This window comes from Phaseolus vulgaris, chromosome 3 (genome assembly GCF_051622355.1).
Source record: "Phaseolus vulgaris cultivar YP4 chromosome 3, ASM5162235v1, whole genome shotgun sequence".
Classification (NCBI taxonomy): domain Eukaryota; kingdom Viridiplantae; phylum Streptophyta; class Magnoliopsida; order Fabales; family Fabaceae; genus Phaseolus; species Phaseolus vulgaris.
This window is the reverse complement of record NC_143500.1, coordinates 8,195,288-8,220,820: the sequence shown is the minus strand read 5'-3', so window position 1 is coordinate 8,220,820 and position 25,533 is coordinate 8,195,288. Positions and strand designations below refer to the sequence as shown.

The window sequence follows — 25,533 nt, the reverse complement described above, 5'->3', positions numbered from 1 at the left end:
AAAAAATTTGTGGTGCGAAAAGCAATTTTTAATGTTGTGGACAATAATTCATGTTTGTTTATGAAATTTCATTAAATTTTTGTTGCGCCTTCAATGTGTTCATTTTGTGCTTGAATTTGGCGCGTTTTCTGAATGAAATCACATTAATAAAACATGAGCATATGAAGATTCAACTGCAATCAAAAGATAGTGATTTGGAGATTACACGAAGAAAAACAAAATGACGAACAACAAATAGCACAATGTTGAGTTTTATTTTTTGAAATTGAAAATTGATGGCGAATGCTTTGAATGCACGAGACTCTGATTAATATGGGTATTACAAAAGTCAATTTTAAATTCGTTCAATAGAAATTGAATCTATGTTGATGTGTAAACAAGGATAATTTTGTTCAAATCCTGACAAATTTGATTGAGGCGTTTCATCAAACAACTTGTGTTTTTTTATTGAAATTTTAAGTTGATACAAAATAGTGTTGGTTGAAGCATCAGGTGAAAGTTGATTTTATTTGTTGTCATTAATTTTTGTGAAAACAACAAAATATACATGAGAGTTGTTTTGTTAGAAAGCTATTTATTGGAGTGGTTTCGGGTGAATCAAATTTTAGTGGCGTAAATTGAGTGAGATTTAAATCAATGTGGTTAAATTTGGTTTTACACAACTATGCAAAATTAGTATAATAGGTATTCTCGTGTAGGATTTTTAATTTTTATTTTCCAACCATGTAAAATCAAGTACTACATTTTAGTTTATCAAGTATTGCATTTTTATTTTTCTAACTGTGCGTATTAATTATAGTGTACTTTAGTTACATTCCTCCAACTAATTATTCTACATACATCATGCAATCCATGCACTATATTTATTGTTTTTGTTTTATATTATGTAATGTGCACCACGAAAGCATAATAATAAAATCTTCAAGGTTTTGTTTCACAATGCGCACAAAGTTTTCTCTTTGCCTCTTTTCTCATTGCAAACGACTATGCTTTTGCTTATGCAACTTCTACCTTTCTTTCATCTTCTACCTCCTTCTCTCACATCTTCTCTACTCCAATACACTTCAAATTAGATAATCATAACTATCTCATTTGGAAACAACAAGTCCTTGTCACGCTTCAGAGTATCAATCCACTCGATTCCTAGATTCTTTTGTTGCTCCTTAAATTGGTTGGTTTCACTTACTCCCATCAAATTAGATTTATCCTAAAAAGCATATTATTTCTCACATACTCATATGTCTCACTTTTCTTCACTTATAACATATCATGAATCATTTCATTATTGGTTATCATCTGTTTGTACATGACTACTTACGGTATCCCGATAGTGGTGCATCTCATCACTTCATTCATGATGACACAAACCTCTTTATCAAGTGCGATGATATAAATTGAAGATTTATGACATTTACTAGTGCTAAAAGTGTTACTCAACTTAATACATCTCACAAATTATTTGTTGATGATTTTATTATTATTAATATTATTATTATTAAGATTATTATTTATAACAATAATTTTAATATTAATAATGATATTATTTTAATTATAATAAATACTATTAATAATATTATTTTTATTCTTTTAATAATATTATTAAAATTAAGATTATTATTAATAACAATATAATTAATATTATTAATAATAATATTTATTATATTTTAAATAGTATTAATAATACTATCGACAAATTTTATTGATAAATTTTAATTCGCTCTTAATTAATTATGAAATTTACTGACGAATTTTATTTCGCCTAATTACTAACTGATATTGATTTGTGCTAAATTATTTTTTATATTTCAGATTCATCAGTAAATTCGTCAATAATTATGAACTAACACAAATTTATTAATAAAATTCATCGATCATTACTAACAAACATAAATTTATTGATAAAATTTGTCCATAAAATCGTCGATAATAAAAAAATTACCAACAAAAATTTAATACATTTAATTAGGTTTGTAGGTTGATATGTTAATATGTTGTAATTCCACTATAATCTTTTCTTACTATTTATTGTGGAGGGAGTTAAATTTAGCACATCATATAAATAATTTTGATATAGAAGTTTAAATTATGATAATTAAAGTATATTTTTTTTTAATATTCAAATTTAAATATAAATTTTTTTAAGTCTTATATATATATATAACAATTATATAAATAAAATATATAATTCCATTAAAGTTATATCATTTTTATAATTTCTTTGATTTGTAAAAAAGATATAGTTATATTATTATTTAGTTAGTTATGTTGTGTAAACAAAAATAAATAAATAAAGTTCACAAGTTTATGTTGGTATTTGATCACTTATCCTATGTTTTCTTCCTATCATATCTTGTTCTCTTATCATAGTCAATAAACAAATTCTCGTTCACGTAGATTAAAATTATAGAAAAATAAAAAATGCAATACAATTAAGTAAATTAACATGTTAAGTTGAGAGAATAATCTGGTTTTGTTTTTCTAAAAATTATATATTGGATTGCAAAATTGTTTACGGTAAAAAGTTACTTAAATCACATATTTTTCTTTAAGGTTTTTTTTAATTGAGGAATGAATGTGTGAGAATTTGAGGTAGTGAATGTGGGAGAAATTGAAAGTAGAGGGTAAAAAAAGTTAGTGTGTTTGGATTGAGACATGTTACTTTGAATTTGTGATTTTTTTTTTATTGAAGTTTGTGAGTAATCTCATAATTACAAATTTACTATTATATTTTAAAAATAAAACAATTAATTATTAAGTATTTTTGTGTAAATTTGAATGAATTAATATTATTAGTAGTATAATTCGATATAGTTTAATAATTTTTTTTAAAAAAATACGAGTTACTTTCGAAAAAATAATTCACATAATTCACATGTTAAATTTTAAATATTTATAAAAATTGTGAATTGTTATATAAAAATAAATAATTTAAATATTAATAAATTTAAAAATTGTAACTAGAAAATCCTTTTGTATTAAATATAAATGTAAATAATATTGTTATATTTATAATAATAATAATAATTATATATTTTGTTTATTATAAATAAATATATATTTTTTATTAAAATTTTATTTTATTTTATTATTAATTATTTCATTTTAATAAAATCTTTGTGATCGTTAAATTTATTTAATAAAATTAAATTTAAAAATAATCTTATCTTCTCAATTTTCCTTTATTTCTCTTCATTTTAAGGAGAGAGGATATTTACGTTTATGTTATCTTCTTTATTTTCTAAAAAAACTTGTACTGGATTCCAACCATAAAAATTTATACATGTTCTAATTAATAAAATATGAATTCCAACAATTGAGTTAATTATTATTTTAATTATTCAAAGTGTATCTTTGTTAACTTTTAACTTTTAAATATAAAGTATTTTCACTACAATTTTTCTTTTAATGATAAAATTTCCGCGAAAACCTTGGGAACGTGTTATACGAAATTTTGCTAAATGTCATTAAAAACCACTATTTAACATAGGTTTCGAATTTCAAAACTACATGAATTTCAAAACTTTTGTAAAATTTTATGAACGGTAAAATATCATAGATTTCACAAAACGTTCATAAAATATCACAAATTTTAAAATTTCTATACATTTTTAAACTTTCGTAAAATATTATGCTTTTTAAACTTCTATAAAATATCACAGTTTTCAAACTTTCATAAAAAAAAAAAACTTTCGTGCGATACATTTATCAAAGATTTAGAAAAGCGTATTTTATTCAAAGATAATCTAACCTCTTTTAACAAACCTTTGTTAAAATTAATATAACTTTAGAGAGATAATGTTATTTTTATTATTAATTTTTTTATTAAGATACATAAATTTATTTTACTTCTTTAGTAATATGAGAAATTATTTTTAGTGGATATACTTAGTTAATCAAATTAAATACTTTTATAAGTATGGATCTACTTATTTTTAGAGTAAAGTAAATGAAATTACTTATTTCCATCTAAATTTTTTATTTTATTTTAAATTATTTTTCAGATTAATTAGACAATATGTGAATTTGATTCTTTCTTAAAAGATAACTAATATATCTTCTTTAACTTATCTTTCTTTCTTCTTTATTAATATATACTTAATTGTTATTTTAAAATGAAAAAGAATAGTATGAAAAATTTCTTTACTCAGAAACCGACATTCCAAAGAAAGATTTGTTTTTACAAATATATTTAACTTATTAGGTACAATTACATTATAGTTATTTTAAAATTTAATTATAATAATGTTATAATTAAATATATTTGGATGTACCTATTTATAACCTTGAAATTATAATGAATATTATTTGTAATAATCAAATATAGTTATGAGTTGATTAAAATTATCAACTTCTGTAATAATTTTTTATACTTAAATTAATTTTTTAATAATCTAAATTTTATTTTTTTGGTAATATAAATTTAATTCTTTTAAATATTAATAATATTGTTTAGATAATTATATAATAAATAATAAACATATATTTATACAATTAATTTTTAAATGCATAATTTTAATTTCTATTCAGCATGTATTCTAAATAACATAACTATATTTAAATATTTATTTAAAATTTAATTTGAATCAAAATATATATATATTTTGTTTAGTATTTCGTAATAGCATCAAAATTATAATAGAAATATATTTTTATTGAATCTAATTGAATATGAGTATGTTTAATTTTGCATCTATTTTAATTAAAAATATAAGGTATTATTATTTTTATTAATATTTTAAATAACTAATAAGTATAATATTTTTATTCATAGTTTTCGTAAAAGATTATTATTATTATACTTGTAAAACAATTAAGTAAAAGGGTTATATAAATATATGTTTTATTATTTATTATGTAATTGTCTAAAATAATTAACATTTTAAATAATTAAATTTTATAACATTAAAAAATTAATTAAAATATAAATAAATATTGCATACGATAGTAGTTTTAATAAACTGATAATATTATATTAAACTTTCATATTTAATTTAATTATTTTAAATAATATTATCTAATTATAATATTAATATAATTAAATTTCAAAATAATTATAATGTAACTATATCTAATTAAAATAATTAAAATGTATGTGTTTTATAAAATAATGTAAAATCTTTTTCAAAAGTTCTTTTTTTTTAATGTAGATTTTTCTTCATCTTTCTTCGCAAATCAAAAAGTTTAATGAACAATATAACCTCACATATATATACTTGCTCGTATTTCTTATCAAGTCAGTTAATCCAAAATCGAAAATATTCGTGCGTTTTCGCATTAATAAATAATAAATCGCATGAATCAATCTGAGCATAAAAAAGATTTTTCATAATTTTTTTTCATGATGAAACAATTATTAAATACACATGAATGAAAGGAGAAATAAACTGTAAAAAAATGTTAATAATTTTTAATAAAGAATAAAATACGTATATTATTACTTAATTTCAACAATAAATTTAGAATAAAATAAAAGGTTAAGATTGAGGCATGGTTAGAGTAAGTGACTTTTACTCATACTTATACTGATGATTTCAAAGATAAATAGTTGCTCAATTACTTTATTAAGGAAATAAATAAAAATGATAAGTTTTTAATTTATTAAAATAATTTTGACGTAAAATCCTCTTGTAATTTATGACATAATAATCATTTTAACAAATAATAGCCCAATAAAAAATTGTATAAAGTTTTAGTAGTAAGTATGATATTATATTTTATATTTATTATACATATAAACTATTAATAATATAAAAAGGTGTTAGAAAACGTGAATTACGGAAACTCTTAATTTGGGGTAATTGTTTCAGCAAGGCATGCGTGACAACATAGGGCTGTGTTGCTTCTTGTGTCTCTATTCCATCAGAATTCCATGATCTCTTCTTCCCTCACCTTTGACATCAACGATTAAGGCTTCAATTTTCATGCTCAGCACAACCCTTTTCTTTGATTTTGAGTCATGATTTTCAAGCCATAAAGTTGTATGTGAGGTGTCAACAAGGTGCATAACTTATCCTTCTATGGTGTTTCTATGTGCATCTTTATCTTCATTCCGTCAATTGATTTTCTTGTTTAATTACTAATTTTTGTATGCATATTCAATGGCTTACAGGGTCAAGGGATCGAATTGGACATCTTGGCCCTGCGATTCCTTTGTTAGTTTCATCAGAAGATATTTTTTGATATCATTTGTCTGATTGTGACAAATGGGGGCATCTTCTGACAACATAACCGGGTTTGTTCTGGCTGTCTCTTCCAGCATTTTCATTGGCTCTAGCTTTATAATAAAAAAAATGGGGCTAAAGAAGGCTGGGGCAACAGGGAAAAGAGCAGGTTCATCATTCCTCTCATGTTTTCTCTTTGCTTTTTGGCGTGCCAAGTGTTCAATTATCATTTTTTCAATAGTTATTTTAAACTAATTTTTGTTTTTCTCTGACCAGCTTCGGGAGGGCATGCATATCTATATGAACCTTGTTGGTGGTTTGGAATGATCTCTAGTAAGTGATTTTTTTTTTTAATTTTTTTTTAATTATTTTAGTTCTGCATTTACTGGGATAATGTACCCTGTAGCATTTTTAACTGCAACACACTTTTGATAAGGTATAATGCATAAGCTGCCTCCCTTCCTGTTTTGATCTATATAGGATTTCTTGCTGTGATAAATTGTGTTGCATGCTTGACCTAATTCCTTTTTAAATGTGTGATTGTATTCATTGTGTTACTTGATATGATATACTTCATTTTGGGCTTTTTTCTTAATCAGTTGTGCAGTTGAGTCCTGTAGCTTCTGTAGAAGATTTTAAGGTTTGGTGGTAATGCCTAGTCACCTTTTTTTAATAATTCTTTTTCTGAGGTAAAGGCCGGTTTTTGCTTGACTGCAAAGGAATAAGATGCTTCAACTTTTTAATGTTTTCCAATTAAATGAATGGTGTCTCGTTTATTGTCTTTATTTCTGTTTATCAGGAAATTACCATTTTACTGTTAAGGGTACATGGATGTAGAATAATTTCTACATATTTGGACTACCAAAAATTATTGATTTCTAAGCGATTTCTATCTCGAGGAAAAAGTATGTAAGAGTAGAGGTATTTTGGTTCTTTTACTCCACCAATAATTGCATTAAGTGTTGGTCTGTCATTATTAATCCTCCCTCCCTCTTCTTATAAAGATACAAACAGTGGAAGGATGACAACTATTTCCTTCTTCGATTCATCTATGGTTTAATCTGATAAATGTTGACTTTAAGTGTTATTTGTTCTTTCTTATGATGGTAGCACTTTACAAGTTAAGAATAAAACCAACGAGCAAAGTAGGTGTACTTGACTTCCGGGATTTTATATTTGACGAAGCTTTGAAAGTTCAAAATTGGGACAGCTTTTATCATAAACTAATGAAAAATTTAGTCAAACGAAGGACTGACTGGGTTTCATACTTTTACATGATACAGTTGGGGGATATCTAATACACCCCTTTTGTTTTTTCTGCTTGCTTCCATATTCATAAGTTGCCTCTTTTGTTAAAAAATAAGCTTCTAATCTATTCAAACCTGAAGTAATGATGAGCAAACCCTGTTTACTATTGTTACATGTTCAAGAATTGAAGTTTCAACTTTATATGATTATAAAAAATGCCTCGGCAAAGATCAGTGTTGCGCTATCTTACACACGCATATATACATATACATATACATACATATATACACACACATCTTTGTACTCTATAACTAGAAAAAACGTATCTGCAATTGTTCTCACTTACTAATCTATGAAAAATTCATCCACTAACCCTTTTTGTATGCTTAAATTTTCGTAGTGATTGTTGGGGAAATAGCCAATTTTGCAGCCTATGCCTTTGCTCCTGCACTACTTGTAACTCCTTTGGGAGCTTTAAGTATCATTTTCAGGTACGGGACATGATATTCTTCATGGCATTTGCTTCCTTTGAAACAACTGTGGATGGGCATCTTCATCCATCAAATTTTAATTTGGATGCTGCTTGCATTTAAGAAATAGTTGCAAACTAATATCACGATGCAGTGCAGTACTAGCTCACTTTATCCTAAAAGAGAGATTGCACATATTTGGTGTGCTTGGATGTGCTCTCTGTGTGGTGGGATCTACAACTATTGTGTTGCATGCTCCCCATGAAAGAGTTATTCACTCTGTTAAGGAAGTGTGGGAACTTGCTACCGAGCCTGGTAACTTTTAATCCCTGATTGCTTGGTTTCAACATTGAAAGGATTCAAGGCATTCATGTATGATTTATTGAGCTGACATTGACTTCTTTTCTTCATCAACAGGATTTTTGGTTTACAGCTGTATAGTTGTGATTGTGGTTTGCGTCCTTATTTTCTATTATGTTCCACGATATGGGCAAAGCCATCTGATTATATACGTTGGAATATGCTCTCTCACAGGCTCAATTACGGTATCCATTATGTCTTCAATGCTCATATATGTAGTGTGATGATTGACCATAATATACCTACCCTCTGTATACTTAATTTTGTTCCTTGTTGCGCAGGTTATGAGTGTGAAAGCAGTTTCAATAGCTATGAAGCTTACATTTGAAGGCAACAACCAATTCGTTTACTTTCAGACCTGGTTCTTTACAATTGTTGTGATAGGATGTTGTCTTTTGCAGATTAACTACTTGAACAAGGTAAACTTTGACTTATATCTGTTAGTACATGCACTGTTGGTGACATGTATTCCGAAGTACAACTTGAAATAATTATGCCGAAGTTAAATTTGTTTTTCAAAACTTTCTATTGGTGATTAGAGAGCGAGCGTTGAAAATATTATTTCGTTTTTTTCTAAGATCTTTAACATTTGAACTTGATGATTAGTTTCTAATTTTTAATGCTTAAAAAATATCTAACTATGCTTTTGTACAGGACTGTATCATTTGCTAAATGGAAATGTCTGCTTTTTTAATCTAACATTTGCTAAGTGGAAAAAGTTTTCTATGGTTTATTTATCTTAATTGGCATTGAACTATTTCATTTCCTTCCATCTTCAGTCAAAGATGAATAATATTTTAGAAATAGCATGGCATATTCAGCATTATTGTACACTTTCTTTAATAATTAAAATCAATAACGCTAGAATCCTTGAAGTAAGTGTAATGAGTAACTAGTTCAAGACAACATGCTTATTTATTGTAAAGCTATTAATTTTGGAGAAATATTTCAGGCTTTGGACACTTTCAACACCGCTGTTGTATCACCAATTTACTATGTCATGTTCACAACATTCACCATTTTTGCCAGCATAATGATGTTTAAGGTAACTAATTCTTTTCTATGGTTCCATAGTTACATATTTTATGTTTTTTTATACTTTTCTTTAAAATGTGCTTGGTGATGCTGCTAATTTTTTTATTAAGCAAGTATGCACTAGCATCAGTATATTTTCTGCAACCCCAATTAGGTTGAGACTAGATTTTTTTTTGACACCTTAGATAACATCAATAAACAGCAACATACTTAGATATTATTAGTAAGAAAAATAAAATATACTATGTCGAAAGTACGTGAACACATCTATTATCCTCTCTATATATGAGATACTTGAAACCTCATTTTCATAAGAAGAGCCATAAAATTCAACCATCTATTGAAAAGTCTCCAAGGAACAATATTAGGACTAGTGAATGCCTAGACTGCACTTGTACAATCACTCTCAATCCACAATTTTAACCATTTCTTTAGGTTTCAATAGCATTCATTCATAATGGGAAAAAGCTCTGGTTCAAAATCTGTGTCTGTCCAGAGAAATAGAAAAAAACCCATCATAGCAATTCTATAATCACAAAAATTCCCACCACAAGCTGCATTCAAGGAATCATCCTTCACTGTTCCATCTTTATTATATTTCACCCATCCACACTCAGGAAGTTCCTAATTAACTTGTATTGCATTGACTTCTTGGGATGACAATCAACTGAAAAAGCTTTGATAATGCTAAATTCCCTAATTATTCATATAACCCCTGCAATGTTTATCGGCTATATTAACGTAAGTATAAATGAGATTCTTAATTCTACCATAAGATTTTCCAGCATTCTCAAAATGCACTAGATTACTGTTTTACCATATTTCAGAGATGGTATGTATAACAGTTGCAGCCAAGACAACTTTAGCTTGATCACTCCAATAATTTTGTAAAATAGAGAGGATAGAATCAATTGAAGAATAATCAAATATTAATATTCATCAGATCATTAAGCCATTTCCAAAACGTAGCGGCCATGTCATATATTAATTTAGAACAATATCAACAACAAAAACGTGTTTTCACTCGGCGGAATCAGCTACATAATCAAAAGATGCCATTGTGCTTCCAAATCCACAAATTTTGGAATAACTATATTTTATATGAAAAGGGCTAAAGAATATGTAGCACAATAAGGACAAAATCCAATTTAGGTACTTCAGATATAAGACTCTTGTTTCACCTAGTTTTAGTTAGACTATGAAGAAACCAAAACTACCGGCAGAGTAAGAATTAATTTTACGGAAAATGACATTTTTCCTTGCATGATTTGCTTATAACTTGATAGTTTTTATTTGTATATTTCAACTAGAGTGGTAACATTTCTGGATTGTGGATGAATGAGGGTTTATCTCCTTCACAATCATGTTTAGAGTAGGATTTTTAATAGCATTCAAAAGACCAAGAGTATACAGTGTAATCTAAGAAAAATTGAAGTTCTATTAAAAAGATATGATGACAAATAATAATTCTTCTAATGTAAAATGGATTTAACATTTTTAAGGATATGTTAGTGATTACCTAAAAGATGCTTGAGTATGGTTATTACAAATTTTTAGTGAGCAATGAGATCATTAGAGAAATCATTACAGTACATTCTAGAGGACTAATAACATGAATAGAATAATGGATAACGAGATTTTGATAAGGTTATAATGCATGATTAACATCTACCATTGGTCAATTATCTGCATTGCTATATTGTCTTGTAGACTCATTTCATCTGCAGTATTATTGCTCTTGTAATTTGCCAATGGATTGCAAATCATTAACTGCTTTTCTGCTTTGTTGATTTTCTACAGGAATGGGACACACAAGATGCATCACAAATTGCCACTGAGGTTTGTGGCTTTGTCACAATTTTATCTGGGACCTTTCTTCTTCACAAAACCAAAGATATGGGAAATAAACCAGTACAGCCTCCGGTTTTTATAACTCCAGAACATGCGAATAACAACTCAGCGACTTGATAGCCATGTTGGTTTTAAACTCTAGCCTGGAAAACCATGCATGGTTTTTCACATATGTTTCGAAACTGCAGACAAATTTCAAATCATATGAAATTTAAGCTATGTATGAAATTTCAAGAAGGTCAGAAAATGAGCGGTATTTCTTGGTTTTAACAAGCTTGTAGTGTCAGGAAAGTCAAAACAGAAAGCAAAAAGTGTTAAAGAATACAACGAAGCATTTCAGACAATATTAGAGAATAATTATCCCAATCTAGTTTCCTGTAATCTTTTTCTTGGGATTTTCCCTTTGGCAATTTCTATGAGCAGATGATTTTTGTCTGAAATTGTACATAGCTAATACTCTAAAGAGTCTTCATATCAGATCACGATCCTTGAAATCCATTTGAAAGTCTTATGGTCTTCACACCTCAATGTTGTCTTGACTCATGAATAAAAGAAAAATAGTTGAATATTCATTTGGCTGAGTGTACATATATATTTAAGATCAATTAAAAGGATAAAGCCAATTTTTTTAAGATATTTTTTCTAACTACGTCAAATGTAATATGATTGAATAGTGAAATACAAAGTAAAAAAAATAAAAAAAAATGAGACAATTTGTTAACTCAATTGGTAGAATTATGTATGTTTATAGCAAGATCATAAACTAATTGAATCGTAGCTGACATAAGATAGTAATTGACAGTTTTCGATTCGTATAAAGTTCCTTTACTCTAACATCGTGCCCTCGAACTGAGGATCAACCACTCTAGTTTGGTGGTCAATTCACAAAATTTGAGCACATGAAAACAAATAAAATATATATACAAGAAGGAAGGTTATATTTAAAACTTGTGAATATTTTCGAAATTCAACGTCTGAAGGTATATCGTCAAACACATCTGTTGGCTTAATGGATGCATTGTCAAAAGTTTTTTGCAAAACTTTTTTTGAAAAGTTGTCATTTTTTTATGCATATAAATAACATGCAATAAAAGAGATAAATACGATATAAAATTATGTTTCATAACATAATATTTTTAAGTACTCAGACTTCTTAAACACTATCATTATACCTTCTAAATCATAATGGACTTATGCTAATAAAGATAGTTTCAATAGGTCATATGCTCCCCGAATATACGGTTTGCACTACCACACCTTCCTGGTTTAAAAGTATAGTGAAGAGGACAATCAAGAATAGAGTGTGAAGCTTTTGATTTAATATATCTAGCTAATTTTGTATATCAATTCAGGGTAATTATATCACCACCCTCTATTCTCCTAGGTTTGCCTAACATTTCTCTAGACTTTATGTCAAATGTATCTTTGTAACTATCCATACAATCTTTGATGGAAGACCCTAAGTAAATGACCAACCACTAGAAGTGTGCCCAAGAGAATACAAGAAAATTGAGACTCAATTGATCTTAGCAGAGCCAAAATTTTAGTTCTCAACCCATACGGAGAATTTGCCAAATTTTATCATTTTAGACCAAACTTTAGTTTGCAAAAATGTATAAAGTAGAATAAATTTTATTTAAGCTTATATTCGTTAAATAATTTGGACATTGAGACAAATAGAATATATATTTTGGGTTTGTATTTAAACCTATATTAGATTATGGTTAGAATTAGAATTTTTCTTTAAGCTTAAGGCTTCAATTGGGCTTCATTCACTCATATATTTTTTTTTATAAGAATATTAAAGTAAAATACAAAATATTAATATATGAGACGTGATAAGTGGTAATAGATGCATGAGGTGTGACCTGTTGTTCATACATTTGAAGAATGTGTTTAACATTTTCAAATTGTATATTTATCACAATCATATTTGTTGTTATATGTTGAATATGTAAATAATGTAATAATCATTCCACACAAATAAGGTGATACAAATAGAGCAAGTAATATATATTTCTATAAGTTTATGACTTATGGCTAACGAATATGCAAAAAAAATTTGCTTGCAATGATATTACTTTTATTTGTAGGGTTGAAATTGTTCATGAATTTGATATCTGAATTTTTCGGATTGCTTCTATCTCACCTTAATGTTGGAGTAACTTCATATTGGAGCGTCAAAGACACTAGAACACGACTATGGAGAAGATGAGAAGGCGTGGGTAAGGTTCGATGGTACTGACTTTATTTTATATAGTTAATCATCAAAGTCTTTCGCTTCACCACTCTTGGAGCTGTAGGAATAAGTTATATGGGTACAAAAAGCCATTGCCTTAAATTAAAAAAATAAAACAAAACAAAAAAAAATCGTGAACAGCAGGATTCGAACCTGCGCGGGCAGAGCCCACATGATTTCTAGTCATGCCCGATAACCACTCCGGCATGTCCACTAGTTTGTTAGATACTTTCTAATTTATTATTAAGATGTAAATGTAACTGATAAAAAATTGTCTAATATTCTGGAAAAAAAAATTGGCCGGAAAATTTTTGGTTGCAGGCTTGGAATATAGCTTCTGGTCACTTCATTTTCCAGTGAATTATTATTTGGATATTTTGTGGAGAAAAATTAAGTCTCCGGGAAAGTCACGGCGCTCTTGTAATTCCGATTCCGAAACCGGCAAGGGTAAGCAAGCTCCATCCTTCTCCTTTTTCTTCTTTTTAGATTTTTGTAGAGGACATTCGATTAACCAATCGCTAGGTTAAAATTGCGGATTGAAAAGGCGAAAAAAAAAAACAATTAAAGCAACTTGCACGATCTTGGCGTTCTCGATGCAATCTGAATCGGTATCCGAAAAGGTTTTGGTGGTCGCGGAGGAGGAGGGGGAAGAAGAAGAAGATAGCGCGAGCGTTAGCGTAGGGATTGTTGGTTCCCGATGATTCCTCCGAGACGAAAGAAATGGACCGAGGCGGAGGAGAAAACCCTAATCGACAAGTACGGGGAGATGGTGGCGGACGGTTCTCTGGCGAAGATGCGGACTCGCGAGAAGAAGTTCAAGCCGATTGCTTGTCACGTGAATTCGGTGCACCACGTGCGCGATCCCGTGGCGTACCCTTGGCAATGGAGTTGGAAGGACGTTTCGACGAAGGTGCAGAACATGCGGCATCAGTATCTGCTGGTGAAGCAGAAGATCAAGAGGCCTGAGTTTTCGGGGTCCGGAGGGGGGGAATGTGATGATGGGAGTGAGTTTGATTGGGTGGAGGGGCTTACTCACTGGTCTAACTTTCTGAGGTACAAGGATGTGTTTGGGGATGTTGCACTTGTTGTTGGTGGTCATGGTAGCAATGAGTTGATGGCGATTGAGGATGGGGATCACGGGGATCGCCATGGGGATCATGGAGATGGGTTTCTTGCTGGTGGTGGGGGGATGGACTTGGTTGAGTTTGGGCAAATGGGTCATTCTGGGGATGGGGATTTTGGGGCTGCTATGGATGGTGTTGACAATGAGGTGATGGGGTTGGGGTTTGAGTATGAGGCGGAGGAAGGGGAGGTGAATTACAATGGGAGTGGTCGGGAGAGGGAAGATGCGGCGGAAAATGGTTTTGTGTTTGAGGATGGGGAGGTGAATGGGTCAAGTTTGAAGAAGAGGAAGGGGGTGAAGGGAATGGAAAAGAAAGTGTGGCGGATTCTTGGTAACCAACTTGGGCAGTTGAGGGAAATGGAGGCGCGGTTTGAGCAGCGTGAGGTGGAGAGGGAGCGTGAGAGGCAGAGGAGGGAGAACTTGCTAGTGGAGCTTGATAAGCAGTGGGAGAAGAAACTGGAGGAGAGGGACAAGGAGAGGGAGGAGAGGGACAAGGATAGGGACAAACTTAGGAGGCAGAGGATGGCGGAGTGGGAAGCTATGGAGAAGGAAAATGAAGAGATAGAAAGGAAAAGAAGAGACGAAGAATTGATTCATGAGAGGGAATGGGAGGAAAGAATGAATTGCAGGAGGTTAGAATGGAAGAAGAGGGTTGACGAGATGCTAAGCCAGCACCGAACAGAAATGGGCCAGATGCAGACTCGATTTCTTCATGAGCAACAAAATCTTACTAGCCAATTGCTTGGTCTATTCTCTCAGTGGCCTGCCCAACCTGCTGGCCTATCTGATCATACTAGTGCCAGCAACCATTATCTTTCACAAATGATGCAAAATTTGCATCATGTGAATGGAATTGTTCATGATGACACTAGGGTCGAGGGAGATAATCAAGAAGATCAATTCATTGTTGATGGATGATGTATCTCTTCTGCCATTTTGCGCATCTCTCTATGCCGGGGAGTCCTGAAACATTTCTGTCACAAGAAGTGTCGAAAAAGTGCACATAACTGTTGAATGCATTTTTCATTCTACTTTCTTCAATTAAGTATGATTGAATACCTTGTAGTTTATCATATTTTAGTGTAACTAATTGATATAAATAATGCTTTTCATTCCTTGTTTTTGTCTGTATCGAACTATGAAACCGAGTGTAAAGGTCACATTTTTTGTCCAATACATGTTTTAATGCTTCGATTCATACTTTCTATAATTTTAAGCCTATAATATGTTCATGCATTAAAGGAGTAATTTTCTGTTTGATTTTCAATATGCTATTCAGCTCTTTATAATGCTCAGGAAACAGCAGATGATATCTAGACTTATTCATCCTCCTATGTTACTGTTTCCTGCTATACTTTAACTGAGTTCATATCCTATATTCTAACCAAATACTAACTATAAGTCAATCCTGGCCTTGTTTTAACCCTTGTGCACGTTTCAGATGTGTTGCAGTGCGATTGGTACAATGAAATTTAAGAAATTGAGAGGTGTATTTAGATTTATATTTAGTTCTTCTCTTTCGTCCTTGCTCATACACTCTTTACAAAGTTAACTTGCTCTTAGTAATCATTAGTTACCTTCTTATTTGGATTTTCTTGTGTTGATTTTCTAGTTTTGATTTGCAATATTATGGTAAGGAGCTACGAATGAAGTTGATTCGTAACTCTACTCGTATATTTCATAGAATATTTTTAATTTATTCCCACACCTAAGTGAAGTGATTGGGGGTGACTATTATTAGCTAACAATAACTATTAACAACTTTCTGCCCCCTTTACTGGAGTTCCATGTTCTTTGCTAGTTGTTTAACCACGAGACTTAACATTTGTTTTAATTTACAGTTACTAACTTCAACTATTGGCATTGACTTTAACTTGCAACCATGTTTATCGCTGTATTAATTTTTAATCATCAAATGTTGCCTAATGATAACTTTTGGGCTTCTGTCATAGTATCCTAACTTCCCTATACTTTTTTTGGGTAGAAGTTTCCATTATTTTTAAAAATATACATAAACGACTTTTCAAGAAGTTAGAAAAGAGAGATTGAACTTGTTAGAAAGTTGAGGTAAGTTGATTTTATATTAAAGGAACAAGTTATATGTTCATATTTTCTTATTTAGGTAGACTTATATCCTGGTAATAAAATGATAAAAATATACTAACTCCCAAGTCCTAACGAGAATGTAGTTTGCTAGAGCTCCATCTGAAGGCCATGGTTCTCAACAAGCGTAATGCAAGAAACTCTTTTAATTTCTCATCCTATGATATTTTAATTTATATAATTTAGATTATTAGTGATGGAGCATCATCAAACACATAACACATTGGTTCTTTGACCGGGGTCATGACTTCTTTTGTGGAGTGTAACTTCTTAATTTTTCTTACTCATCTTCTTAATCTTATAAAAATGTAAACATTAGGAGTAGAAAAATATATAGGGTTAAAATTTTATGTGTAAAAAGATAGATGCATAAGAGGGTCAATCTGCGTCTAATGAAGGTTGACTTAGAAAGTCAAAGTCCAAGTAAAGGGTTAACTCTGAAGTCAAGATGCAACCCTCTCTCTTTATTAGGGAAGCTAAAACCCCAATTGAAGAGCTTGCTTTTGAACATCCATTTAGCTCTTAGATGGCCTTGCCTTGGAGCGTCCATGCTTTGTTCTTATGAAACTAATATAATTTTTCTTTCATAGCATTCACCTAACTTTCATCTTCAAGGACCTCATTTATATTATTAGGTACCATTTGTCAAATCACAACTACTTGATTTCTCACTTTAGATCTTGTTGAGACGCCTCTTCTAGGATCTCCTATGATAACATTTTCTGGGTGGTTCTTGACCAGCGTTGTGTGCCTTCCTGTTGGTTCTCCAGACTCTTCAACTAGACCATCTACTGCTCTGCTTTAAGAATCTAGTGTCTCTTTCTGATAGTCTAAGGGCTTTTATGGATCGTTTAGTGCCTTAGATTGACCATCTAATATAGTTAGATATACTTGTAATTCCTACAAGAGTTTGTTTGCTTTGATAATTTTTTACTAGACTTATGGTCATTAAATCTCACATGAATGACTTCCTTAACAATTGAAGTTCTAGAGTTGTATACTTTATGTGCCTTAGATGTTATAGAATATCCAAATAAGATTCCTTCATCACTTATGGAATCAAATTTTCCCAAATTATCTTTTGTGTTCAAAATGAAACATTGGACTCCAAAAGGATGGAAATAAGAAATATTGTTTTTTTCTTCTTCCAAAATTCATAAGGAGTCTTAGTTTCCAAGGGTCTAATGTAAATTCGATTTTGTAAATAATAGGTTATGTTAATTTCCTCTACTTAAAAGTTCTTTCAAATGGAGTTAGCATTTAACTTCATTTGATCCATTTCATGTAAAGATTTGTTCTCCCTCTGAACAACACCATTTTGCTATAGTGTCCTTGGAGTAGAAAAAATATAGTTAATACCAAATTTTTTGCAAAAGACTCAATAGCTTTCATTTTCAAATTCTCCACCACGATCACTTCTAACAACTATAATAAATAAGCCCTTTTCATTTTGAACTTGTTTAATGAATTTACAAAATACTTTGAAAGTCTCAACCTTGTGACTTAAGAATTTAACCCATGTCCATTTTGTAAAGTCATCAACAATGACTAACCATATTTTTTGTCCTTAATAGATTCAGTTTTGGTAGGTCCAAAAAGGTATAAGTGTATTAGCTCAAAAGGTTTTTGAGTGGATATGTCATGTTTGCTCTTGGATAAGCTTTTGACTTATTTTTCCTTAACACATGTCTCACAAAGAAGATTATTATTTAAATGACATAATTGATAAACCTCTTACTAGATTGTGTTTTTGTGGCTTTGAGATTATTCTCAAGCTAGCATGGTCGTACTTCCTATGCCATAACCGATGATCTTCCTTTTCTGACATGAGACAAAAGACCCTTTCAACTAATAACTCATCCATATGAATTCTATAAAGATTACCTCGTCTATTAGCAATACAAATTTTGGTCCCATCTTTGTGATAAACTTGATCTTTATAAAAAAACAATATTATTCTTATTGTTACACAATTGACTTATGTTTAGTAGGTTGTTCTTTAGAACATCTACTAATAAAATATTGTTAATATACATATAAGGTTTTAGAGTTACCTAACCATCACCAATCACATGTTTATGTTGGTTTCCTCCAAATATTACCTTTTCTCCTTTCTTCATCTGAAGACTTAGGATGTCCACCAATACATAGTTGGTCCTTGAAAGCTCAATGTAGCTAGGTTCACTCTCCTCTCATTGTCCATTTGGTGGCAATCAAATATTTTCTTCACCTTCATCTCCCAATCCAAATATTATTATGTTTTCCTTACCATAGAAAGGGAAAAGGTCTACATTAGGTTCTTTGGCAAAATTGCGGTTTCTAGGCTTGTGTTGCCTAGGGGTTATTAACAATTGTCAATGTTGTGGTGACTAATAAACACCCATTCCCTCTAAGAATGAGGTCATTATGATAATTTCTTTTCCTACTAGAACACTCTCCATGTTTTCTCTTAATTTTTTTTCATTTATCATGAACTAGGCAAACATGTCCTTAAGTGTCTATCTCCTAGTACCCACGAAAAATATCATCGAGTCATTTTGCCATTTAGTGTCTGCTTTAAATCATTTAGTAGTACAACTATGGTAGGAATTTGGGTTTGTTAGAATCTCAAAGTTATACATTTTAAGGTAAAGGTAAATTATCGGTTGATAATTATTTTTTATACAGGACCACCTCGAGGAATTCATATTGGGCCATTAACAAGAATCATGACTAAAAGGGTTGAGAAAGAATAAGTCAAGAAGAGGAAGATTCTCATTCTTTGGAGTCTAGATCATTAAAATCTACCCTTTTCCTCTCTAATTATGTAAAAATTGTAGATACATGTATATCAGTAGGTATTTTCTTTGTAATTTGTAGAAATATAAGTGAACCTTAAATGGCTTCCAATTGGGTCTCAATTGGACTTGATTGGGTGGTCAAACCCTAGATGGATAAGTCAAATTCTTATGGGTGTATGCGCCCAATTGCTTCTCAAGTGTAGCTACATTTTTCTTTGTAAAATTAGTCCACATCTCTTGAGTTATAGAGTGTAAGAGGTCTCAAACATCTATATATAACTTTGTGTCTCTTGTAAACTCACCTTGATTTGAATAAGAAATTGAATTGCAAAATGAATGAATTTTTCTTGTTCTTTGAGGTCACCAAAATATGAGTAATATTCTCTTAAAATCTTCACCAATTATTCTTCCTCAGAAGATGAGCTAAGTTCCTAGTTATTTTTTGAGACTTGTTAAAGTTTTGAATAATTTTGTAAGTCTTCTGTTGTCCAAAGAATTGTGTATGTGGTGACGATTATTTTTTGTATATATTGTCGTTTATAAACATCACTATATACTCATGTGGTGGTTCCATGTACTGCCATAGATTTGGGTACCACAAAGTATAATATGATGGTCTTATACGAACCGCCGCAACACCCGCAACTCAATGCCTTATATAAAGATGTGTTTTATGCATGTAATTAATGTTAGTTAAAATTTTCGTCATTTATTTGAATGAGAAACGATTTCAAAAACATACCTGATGTAAACACCATTATTAACATTATAATATTACATTTTTAATTATCATTATTATAATAAATTATGAAATATATTACATTAGTTTCAATTTTCGTAATTCAAATATCGTAATTTGAATATTAAACAAATAGAATTTACCCACAAGTTTATAACCTCATAATTTTATTAAACTTATTTTCATAATTAAATAACTAAATTAACTTATAATAACATTTAATTAAATTTGTTTTCACAATAAACAAATTAAACATTCACAAACTTATAATAACTAAACACTTATTCATTACATTTAAAAGTAGAACAAAGTTAACATGTGTTCAACAATACACCAATCTGAATTACATGAAATGATAACTTAACATTAACTTAACATTTGAAAAATAAACAAAACATCTTATTGGTTAGAAACTATTACAACTATCATGTTTAACCAATCTTCTTCTTCCACTTAATCCTATTATTTGATTGGATGAAGGAGCATCACTTCCAACTTTCGATGGTTGAAATAAATAAAAAATAGTTTCAAATTATTCATTTTCAATGTTTATAAAATGAATGAAGACAACAATAATAAAAATTTAAGTATACTAAGTTATACTTCATTGATGGAGGCATGTACCAAATTAGCTGCCATTACAACAAAATGTTTTGGAACATCTTATTTAGAAGCAATGTAGTCAAGCAATATTATTACCTTATAATCATATTTGGTGAAGTTGCGGTAGAGGAAGCATAATTCATACCACTTAACTTTGTTGTGTCTCTTTTAAAAGCAAGGTCAACAATAAAGCAATATGCTATCTAACTATCAATGAGAACAACATATATTGTAGAACTACAAACAAGTCAGACCAACGCATATGTGCTAAAATAATATAGCATGATCATTATAGAAACTATGAAGTGCACTTCAGTATCAATTCATTGTAGAAAACTTACAACCACCACACTTTACCATTACAAAATCCAAACCACAATAGTTGCACAACTAACCAACTAATATTATAGGAAACAAACACATTCATATTTTCAAATTATAATGACAATCATTATAAGTAATATAAAGTCATCCCAATTTTCATATCCTCATCATTCACATATGTTCCATTTTTCTTTTTTTAATGTGATTTTCCACATTTAAGTTCGTTCAATATTCTTATCAATCTCAAATTTTTATATATTCTAAGAAAAATATATAATATAAGTAAAAAATATTCGGTTACATAAATTCTACAAAATGAAAATGAAAATGAAATAAGTTTTGCAAATTTGAAAAAGATTTGACTAAAACATTTGTTATTAGAAAATATGAAAGATCTGGTTGATGTTAAATAATTAATATTTCGATGTTAAATAATTAGTATTTCTCTTGTTTTTTTTAATAATGTGATTTTTTATTTTAATAAAATGTTTGACATATTCATGTCTTTGAAATTATTTTATTTCAACATCATACCAAAATTCGTCAATTATACGTGAAATCATATAAAAAATATATAGTGAAGTTCACACTAAAAACAATCAAATCCTAAAAAATCTTAAAACAATTAATAAAGTTAGTTCAAAAGTAGCTTTTGTCCCTCTAATATCTTACATGTTTATCACCCTGTTCATATATTTTATATCCAATCACCAATCTTTATTAATAAAATTTATATAATTAAATAATAATGATAACAGACCCATTGTGCATAATGATGTTAAAGGTATGTACTTAACATTTAATATTTTAACTATAAACACCTATTATAACGAAAAGTTAGGAACGAAAACAAAGTAAATTTCGATGGTCCATTCTTTTGTCAAAATCACATAATCAATAATAGAATTTAGAGAGAAAGAGAAAAGAAAACCAATTGAAGAATAAAGATAAACACCTCAATCAATTAGTTAGCTAAACCTTTCCCCAAAATACACCTCAAATAGTTGTAGGAATCAATCACTATCAGTTTATAAAAAATCTATCAATCAAATTCAGATTCACCAAGATAAGTAATTTGTTCAACACATAAATGATTTCAAATAGAAATAATGTATTGATCAAAATTAATGACAAATGAAATGAAAGTTACTTCTTAACTTACATATGAAAAATCAAAAGAAACAAATCACCGGAAAACTTTCGATGAAAAAAAACACAGGAATATCATCAATGCAAGCAATGATCCTTAAGGAATCAAGGTAGCAACAAAAACAAGTTGAAATAAAAACACTGAATGTCCAAATACACTGGTACTTGATAAAGTAATTACAAAATTATGGTTATTTTTTGAGAAGATAATTGATATTCTACGAAAGCATGGTTTAAAAATAAATTATGTTATCTTGTTAATAATTGATTAATACTAAAGACAATCTATTATTAACATGACGATAATGATAATTGATTATTTCAAAATATAATTAGTTAAAATATTATTGAAACACTTTGTAAAAACATCTTAAAATATTTTCACAAATGACTTAAAGTTGTGTATGTTTTGCTTTCTTGAATTTAAATTCGTATCTTTTGGCAACACACATAATTAAGGAATATAATTCTGACACATAATATAAGATTTGGAATAACATCAAGTTTCATCATCAAAACATCTTCAATACTTCAATTTGCTTAATCATCTTAATCAACAATCACTCTCCATTTTCAACAATCTTTCCAGTTTTATGACAATTAAATTTTTACTGATTTTTTTTATTCTTCTTGAGTTAATTATGGGTTGCCTATTAATTACTCGTCCTTCAAATTCTATGACCTTTTCTAGGATTGACTTCTCAAGTCCTGTGAATAACTAACCCCTAAAGTTAGCTCTGATACCAACTGAAGCTACACTTGGTTCCAGAAAGGGAGAAGGGGTTGGATGGAGCCTGAATTGTACTCGCGAACCTAAAAAACAAACACATGATATAACAAATAATAGACAGGAATAGAGAGATAAAATCACATCAAACTTTTATACTAATTCACACACACAATAAGGGCTATGTTTAGTCCCCTTAAACAACCTACCCAAGAGCCTTTCACTAACAAAGTATTCTTACCCTTCTTCACGTCACTAGTATCCTACACCTCTACAGGTTACAAGTATTCTCAACATCTTCAGATTCACACAATATTCTCAACCTCTACAGGTTCACCAAGTATTCTCTCTCTCTCTCTCTCTAGGTACACCAAGTATTCTAACCTCTCAAAGTAACAAGTATAACCTCTTCAGGTACAATGTCCCAATCCCCCATGAGATTAAGGACCACTCAATACAATGAGAAAAACTGTCGTTCCAAAAGAACAAGTAAGGCTCACTGGGTATACTTTACAATGGTGAAGGATTTACAATGGTTATGCTCAAAACCAAATTCTCACAAATTGCTCTTAATTAACAAATATGAAATTCTAAGCACAATAACAACAACTTTTCTGTACACTTTATATATTATTTCTATTTGCTTTATTGTTGTGTTCTTTATCCTTGATGTTTTTATATAGACTTCTGAAATGTTTACGTTGCAGCTTTAGGGTTTCTTCAATTATTCATATAGTTGTTAGATGTTTGATATATAAACGTCTACTCTGAATGTTCTTTGTGTTTAAGGCTCTTAAAAAACTTTATTTATCTTCAACAAATATTAACATTGGCACTTGAATCTTCATCACTTCAATATTTGCTTAATTTGTCATGTTGCTCTTCCTTCTTCATTGTGCTAGACGTTATATATGGAAAATTTGGTTCTTATGCAGTATGCACTTCTCGACTTCTCATGAAGCATTTCAAAATGTCTCTTTACTCATATTCGATGTGAATGTTGAGGCTTAATCACTTTTGCCTTTGAATATTCTCTTTCTAGTTCTAACTGTTTTCTTCATACTAGACGCTCAATACGAAAATATTGGCTTTGATTAGATCTTCTACGTCTTTGGCATGTATTTGAATTTCAAATACTTTCTCTATTTGTATGAACTCTGTCTGTTGAGCTTTGACCAACTTTGCACTTGGATATTTCTATATTAGTACTACTCATATTCACTTTCGTGTTTGACGTTGAAATAGGAAGCTTCATATGTGCGTCTAGAATGCCATTTCTTCTCTTGAAATTACTTCAGAGTACATCACGTATTACATTCCTTTGTATGTTCATTAAGCTTTTTCCTTTTTGATATTTCTTCATTCTTGATTAGTGCAAATCTCGCTTGTCAGCTTCATCTCTTCCCTATCAGATGCTGAGAAAGGAAACTTCTTCTTCCAGCTTTATGTGCATCTTTAATTAGTTTCCTTTGATATTTTTGGGAGCATCGGTGAACAATATAATTTACAATTTAAACTCATGGGTATTATTGAAATAATATTATATAAACTTTTTATTCACAAATACTTCATAGTTAATTTCACGGTCAAACACTTTCCAAGTTAATATTGATTTAGAACGTTGAAGCGAAATTAATTTTAACCTGGATATTATCTCTTTATTTGTATTTCAAAAAACCTTTGATATGGAAATAATTCAATTTATGTTTTTCGAAGACTTTATAGTCATGTATTGTTTATTCAAATCATTTAATCCATATTTGAAAATAATGTTTCTAATAATTTAGAAATGCCAAAATAAGATTTAGAAAACATAAGTGTAGTGTCATAAAACATTATAGGAATCTAAATATTATGCATGGACACATCCATGTTTATCACGTTCCATCTGATGATTGGACGATGCTTGTATCATCTAATATGTATAGTTTCCAGTGTGTGTCTAACCCTCTCAAATGTATGCATTTGTTTTGTGTTGCTTAAAGGGGTTTGCGTCTATTATGATCTTCTAAAGTGTTTCAACACTTGGATCGTGATATGATTATTCTCAATTGTTTTGTCTGTTCCTTTATCTGATGCGAGCTTTGTTAGGTATGTCCTCTGACTAATGAACGCTTTGTCTTATGTGATACTTTATCATTTGATGGTTTGATGGTCCTTTTTGCAAAACTTTTCTTTTTAATGTTCTTTTTGAATATATTATTCATTTAAGGAGTGAACATTAAGACTTGATTGTCTAATTAACATTTTTCTTGCTTTAACGTTTAATTGGTTTTGCTCATTTTCTCTTTTGTTTTTGTCTAATATGTTATGCACATGAGTGAACTTTGTCATATTAGAACACACCTTATATTGTTTGTTATCATCAAAACATATAGACACTCATATAATGAGATTGATGGGTTTTGGTTTGTTTATATACTCATCAACAAATTTTCCATTATACTAAAAGGATACAATGATGATAATTGGATCATTGATTCATATAGACAAAATCCACCAGTGACTGTATTTATATTTAGGATGGTGACATTGATATAAGTCAAACAAATAATTATTACAAGATCGATAATGAAATAAATTTTTATTACTCTTGAAATGGCCGAAAGTTAACTTGAGTG

General features: G+C 29.7%; 2 protein-coding genes and 1 non-coding gene across 4 annotated transcripts; 2 read left to right on the top strand and 1 right to left on the bottom strand.

Annotated features, from left to right (window-relative positions):
- The first annotated feature begins 5,749 nt into the window (after positions 1 to 5,749).
- LOC137806451 (putative magnesium transporter NIPA1) lies at positions 5,750 to 11,623 on the top strand. Its single transcript, XM_068606587.2, has 9 exons — positions 5,750 to 5,998; positions 6,110 to 6,330; positions 6,438 to 6,494; positions 7,810 to 7,900; positions 8,034 to 8,194; positions 8,297 to 8,424; positions 8,521 to 8,658; positions 9,192 to 9,284; positions 11,075 to 11,623. Exons 2-9 carry the CDS (start codon positions 6,204 to 6,206, stop codon positions 11,240 to 11,242), a joined length of 963 nt encoding a protein of 320 aa, XP_068462688.1. The 5' UTR covers positions 5,750 to 5,998; positions 6,110 to 6,203; the 3' UTR covers positions 11,243 to 11,623.
- A 1,873-nt stretch (positions 11,624 to 13,496) lies between these two features.
- Positions 13,497 to 13,578, bottom strand: TRNAS-AGA (transfer RNA serine (anticodon AGA)). The gene has a single exon. It is a non-coding gene; the product is annotated as a tRNA-Ser (tRNA).
- A 79-nt stretch (positions 13,579 to 13,657) lies between these two features.
- LOC137806450 (uncharacterized) lies at positions 13,658 to 15,697 on the top strand. Of its 2 annotated transcripts, none has more exons than XM_068606585.2 (2): positions 13,658 to 13,811; positions 13,909 to 15,697. In XM_068606585.2, the coding sequence occupies exon 2, from the start codon at positions 14,062 to 14,064 to the stop codon at positions 15,403 to 15,405; it is 1,344 nt and encodes a 447-aa protein (XP_068462686.2). In that variant the 5' UTR covers positions 13,658 to 13,811; positions 13,909 to 14,061; the 3' UTR covers positions 15,406 to 15,697. The 2 variants fall into 2 exon arrangements, with proteins under 2 accessions (XP_068462686.2, XP_068462687.2); XM_068606586.2 differs by having other exon boundaries at positions 13,689 to 13,811; positions 13,887 to 15,697.
- The last annotated feature ends 9,836 nt before the right edge of the window (positions 15,698 to 25,533 follow it).

Coding starts and splice junctions, on each gene's coding strand:
- LOC137806451 (XM_068606587.2), top strand. CDS start 6,204: ATGGGGGCATCTTCTGACAACATAACCGGGTTTGTTCTGGCTGTCTCT. Junction 6,331..6,437: donor GGCAACAGGGAAAAGAGCAG/GTTCATCATTCC, acceptor TTCTCTGACCAG/CTTCGGGAGGGCATGCATAT. Junction 9,285..11,074: donor CCAGCATAATGATGTTTAAG/GTAACTAATTCT, acceptor GATTTTCTACAG/GAATGGGACACACAAGATGC.
- LOC137806450 (XM_068606585.2), top strand. CDS start 14,062: ATGATTCCTCCGAGACGAAAGAAATGGACCGAGGCGGAGGAGAAAACC.